At 34.0% G+C, this 5,408-nt stretch overlaps 1 protein-coding gene across 2 annotated transcripts; it reads right to left on the bottom strand.

Moving 5' to 3' along the window:
* Positions 1-588: 588 nt before the first annotated feature.
* On the bottom strand, positions 589-4,357 carry LOC108339647 (D-ribulose kinase). Of its 2 annotated transcripts, none has more exons than XM_017576823.2 (9): positions 4,197-4,357; positions 3,884-4,098; positions 3,613-3,752; positions 3,247-3,499; positions 3,008-3,140; positions 2,293-2,381; positions 1,695-1,972; positions 1,135-1,204; positions 589-1,011 (listed from the first exon to the last, which is right to left on the bottom strand). In XM_017576823.2, the coding sequence occupies exons 1-9, from the start codon at positions 4,273-4,275 to the stop codon at positions 805-807; spliced, it is 1,464 nt and encodes a 487-aa protein (XP_017432312.1). In that variant the 5' UTR covers positions 4,276-4,357; the 3' UTR covers positions 589-804. The 2 variants fall into 2 exon arrangements, with proteins under 2 accessions (XP_017432312.1, XP_017432313.1); XM_017576824.2 differs by having other exon boundaries at positions 3,884-4,075; positions 4,197-4,320.
* Between the last annotated feature and the right edge of the window lie 1,051 nt (positions 4,358-5,408).

Here is a 5,408-nt window from a genome sequence, read left to right as displayed (position 1 = left end):
TGAATCCTCTTAGTAGATTTTCAACACATGTATGTCACTTAGGTATGACAAGACACTCAAAGGATGAGTTGAGTTTAGGATGATCAAATTCGACATCTTGTAAACCTTATATAATATATTAAGGATGTGTTTAAGAAATTTGACTCCTTGTTGACAATGTTCTAATTGCAACTTAAGAGTATTGTTGAGAGATAATCTTATTTTATTATCAGCGCAAAATGTAATTCACTAATCACGTAATGTCATATGATATATATATATATATATATATATATATATATATATTATTTTTTATTTTTTTTGGGGGCTAAAAATTTGGTATACGCAAAGGTGAATCTTGGATCATTGATGATGATGAAGATCTGGGAAGAAGGGGTGTCGAAGATGGATTAGAAAGGCGTAATCATTTCATGGACCCACGTGCTTATAGGTACCACAAATTTCAGATTAGTGAATTCAACACTGTCCTTTCTCTCATCGGCGCAATAACTTGCAGTACTTTCTGTATTTTCAATAAATTATTATTTTTGTTTATCTGCCTTTTCAAACAGTGTTTGATGATGCAGTTCAACGCATAAATAACATATATTTTCAATAATAAAATATTATATTTCATTATATAATAGTTATATGAAATAATAGAGATGTCAAAATCTCATTATTCTTAAACCAAAGAAGACAACTTAACATCACTGTGGTATCCATGTTGAAACATTCTTCGGATTTCAATTTCATTTTCATAAGAACAAGTTGCATGAGAAATACTCCTGGTTACCATGATCAAACAGGTGGAGTGCAATAATGTTATGAAGGAATATTTTGTTGATCAGCCTTTTTTGCCAATAATGCAGCTCCATATGCAGCTTCTGTTTGATTTGCACGACTCACAGGCAAACCAAGCACCCTCTCACGAATCTTTATCCACTTCTCATTTTTGGCTCCTCCACCAGCAGTGAAAATTTCCTCTACCTGGGTTGCTCCTAGCTCCTTTAGCAACTCATATGCCTTTGCCTAAAATACCATTCAAGAGTCTTTCATATTTGGCTATAGTGGATGCGTGAAGATCCACATGTTTCAACAAAAGTATGAAACTAAGACAGTGTTTCAACTGAGTCAGAAGATTTTCAGTTTTACCTCTATACGCGCAATGGATTCTAAAATCCCATGCAGGTACTCAACATCATTTTCAGGACGTGGATGAAGCCTGCCCAAGAATTCAAACTTGGTTATGAAAATGAAAAGTCTTTCAGACTTGTTTAGATTAAGTTTTCAGTAAACACTTAAAAGTAGAAAATAAAAAATTGAAATAAGCTATACTTTCTGCTATAAGTTAAGACTGATTTGTGGTTGAGTTAAAATTCGCCTTTTGAATGGTACAGTTAGCAGAACCAAAATTGGCTTTGTCACAAGACCCAAAATGAACCAGACTTTTAAGATCTAATTAATGCTGATTCTTTGTATATTGAACTTGAGATGTCATTTCTCCATTCTAAAAATTGGCACAATCACCCAAAACTTTCCCTTCGATTGATAACTTATTTTAACGATTCTTTTTTGGTCAGCACTTGTTTTGTTCATGTTAAGAGACTTTTTGGCAGAATATTATAAACAGATTCCAAACAAGCCAAAATTGAAATGGGAATTGAATTCCAAAAAATGAGTGATCCAATGATAAAGCAGAAAGGATTCAGTACCTTGGAGCCAAATTTGGATCTGCTACCGGGAATCTTTCACCTGCTTTGGGCAGGGGATAGTAGTCCAGAGGAGAAGGTTGTGAAGGATTGATCTGTTCACTCAGTTTTTCTAATTGGTTATCGGTGAAAAGCTGTCTAAGGATTGCTCCACCAGTGTTTGAAGCACCACCAACTAGCCATTTATCATCAAGTCGATGGCTGTAAACCCCAAACCGAGAATCTTCAATTCTTGTATTGCTGAGTAGTTTAATAGCTAGTGTTGAACCCAATGAAGTAACCTACCAAGAAGAGTACGAGAAACCAAGTTATAAAAAACGTCATAGTAGCATTGATAAGGAACATGATCTGCAACTGTCAGAGATGGTTTAGCAGAAAGACATATGCAAAAATCATAGTTGACAAAATATTACTACAGAAAAATTCCATTCTTGAAGCTAATAAGCTTCAACATTATTTTTTGATGCTAAACTGAATACAAAATCATGAAACTTACGAAGTTTCCAGTTTAATTAGCAATCCATAAATACAGCTTCCTATAAAACTGAAGTAGTCTTAATAAGCAAAAGTAAAAGATAAGTTTAGTTAAAAAGAAGATTACAGCTTTCCCAGGTTGGCTAGCACGAGCTGCAAGAAATGCAGCTATACTGTCGGTGGTTCCGGTGCATACAACACAGTCCTTTTGAAAACCTGAAAGGATGTAAAGTACACATGATTTTCAATTCTATAGAAGTAAGGTTTTATTCAGGATGTTTAAAGAGATTCTGATGTCCTTATATTATATCACAACACCAAATAGTGCACACAAATACAAAAATAATGTGCAACTTGGATAGCAAGTTTATTAGAGGTCAAGATGGAAAAGCATTGTCTCAACTCTAAAGAAGGCACTAATCTGAATAGAAAACAACACCCACATAAGGTTGCACATAACAAATTGGAAGGATAAAGAACCTTATTAATAGGATCCTAGTAACAAACAAGTGAGAGAGTCTACTCAACTAGTATTCAATACAACTATTAAATGTTCAATCGATGAAAAAGGCAAGTATTCATCAATTTTTATGTTGTGTATCAGACAAACCCTATTTTTCAACAAATACAAAACATTGTTTCTCCCCCCACCTGATGTCCCTAAAGTTAGCAATTGCCATATTAATAATAAGCTTTACCACTAAAAACTGGAGACTATAACCTAAACATATATGTTTAATTTCGTTTATAGAAGGCTCTTTTAAATGGAATATATTACCACAAAGGGTATTTTAGGTACAGATTCTCATTGCACTTGCAATCAATGTACAAAGAAAACATACCATATTTATTTCCAACTTCCTCCTTTAAACAAGCAATTGGAGTTCCGGGAGCAAGAACTGAAGGTAAAAGATGATAATATGGTTGACACACTAACCACGAAGGATACGAATCCACTTCAGGATCATAGCCAACCTGCAAAAAAAAAAAAAAAAAAAAAAAAGATGGTTAACATTGCAGCATAGACATAAATCTCCTAGCTATGAAAACCCAGAACGGTGATAGACTTATTAAATGATGCCTTGAGAGCATTATTATAATCTGTAACTCCAAGCTTTCCATGAAGAAGCCACAAAAGCCAATCTGCTTGGTGCAACAACAAAGCAGGTTTTTTATCCGAACCAACATGATTCCACCAAGAGACAAGTTTACACAGAGTGGACGATCCAGTGCAAACCGTATGGTTTGGAGGAGCAATAGACTTCACCACCGGTAATGCATCAGAACAACTCTCATTGTAAAGAAAAGGTCTCCACAACGGTTCCCCTGTGTAACTGCAACACCAGATTCGCATTCTTACTTCAGAATTCAGAATTCAGATACACAATCTGACATACAATTCAAATCATTGAACAAAATCAAAAAGTGCAGGTCAATACTCATCCACCTATCAACAATGAGAGTAGTGGCAGAAGTCCCGTCAATTGAAATAGCCACAACGTGTTTGCGAATGTCAAGTGGGACATCTTCAAGCAAAGAAAACAGTGTCTCCTTCCATGAGCGTACCCAATCCTGTGACTCTCCATTCTTTCTAGACAAGACAAACAGAAACCTCGGAATCAACAATTGCACAAACCTTCATTTCATATGTTAAACAAACACAGAACTAATTCAATTTATCATATGCTGGGAACTTAAAACGGAAAATAGAGTGATACCAAGTACGAGGGGTACTCTCTCTTTGCCTCAGCTCGAATTGCTCCATCTTTGTCGATTATGGTAAACCTGGCACCAGATGTGCCAAAGTCAAACCCCAGATAGAGCCTTTCACCTTCTCTTACACTTGCTACTTCTGAATTCTGATTTTTCTGGTTACCAACAGACATTGATGCTACTCTTTGTTTTCTTACCTTATTATTACATAACACATTCCCTGTGAGAATGGGTTCAAAGTATCATGAATATGGGAGGAATTAAATAAATAACAGTTCATAATTGATATGCTCATGATGAAAGGTCACATTCACATACCACGTTTTTGCCTTTGGATTGATGGCAAAGATACTAAAACGGTGCTTGCTGGGTGGATTAGTGAACTAGCGCAAACCATGTTGAAATCTTGTTACAACTTCTGCCATTCCCCATGGATAAGATGCTGAGGAACAAAACATGGTGGCAATTGGCAGAGCCACTCCACATAAAATGAATTAATTATAAAGACATTATTACATCTCCTAAAAACACAACCTTTTTAATGTTTTTTTATTAGATAAAAGTTATTAAAAACTATAAAATTATAAAGTAATTTAGTCAGAGAAAAAATGTTATTGTTAATTTCATATTTCCCAAAAAATATTAAGTTATAATATTATTATAGAAAGCAAAATTTAAATACAGTGTCATATTATAGAGATGTTGTTTGATGACCTGCCTTAAGTTTAATTAGAAAAATAACACCAACCACATCAGCAGTCAAGGTCTATTTTTGTTCTTTTAGAAAAGTTGGGGGTACAGGAAGAAAATGGTGGGGTGCAAGAAAAAGCTCTATTGTTAAATCGTTATCATGGTTGGGCAGCTTTAATGTCTTGATATTATTTTTTTTATGGGTTGGTTTTGAAGTAAGAAAACAAAGTTATGAAAAACTTTAATGGGCTGAATGGCACTTTTTGTCCATAGTTAGACTTTTGCTTTCTGCAACCCACAATCACGGAAAAACGTGGAAAAAAAATTCATTCCGAAAAATTATTTTCGAAATACATTTTATCTGTTGCGGAAAATTATTTTCAGAACATGTATCATGTAGGGATGTTTCGAAAAACTCATTCGGAGAGGCATTGTATGAGTTACAAAAAGTTTCTTCCCAAAATTCTAATTCTGAAATGCATTTATTATGCTTCCAAGATCTTGTTTCGAAAATTTTATTCTAAAAAATTCAAAAATCTTGTTCTAGAAAGTTTCCGAAACATATATTTTGAAAGTCACTTTCATGAATGGTAAAATGTCACTTTAAAAATTTGAGGGGGAGTGCAAAGAAATTGCGGGGGAGTGCATGAAGTAAAAGTCCTACAGTTTTTCCAACTCTAGAAATTTTGTTCCCTTAACCACTTTTTTTAATAACTTTTTTATAATAATTTATGTGTCACTATTTTATTGAAATATATTTAAAACAGATCAATCACAAGCTACCATATAAATATTTACAAAAAAGTTATTAAAAAAACATTTTTTTTACCGAATTCACAC

Source organism: Vigna angularis, chromosome 5 (genome assembly GCF_016808095.1).
Source record: "Vigna angularis cultivar LongXiaoDou No.4 chromosome 5, ASM1680809v1, whole genome shotgun sequence".
NCBI classification, from domain to species: domain Eukaryota; kingdom Viridiplantae; phylum Streptophyta; class Magnoliopsida; order Fabales; family Fabaceae; genus Vigna; species Vigna angularis.
This window is presented reverse-complemented; position numbering and strand designations above follow the sequence as displayed.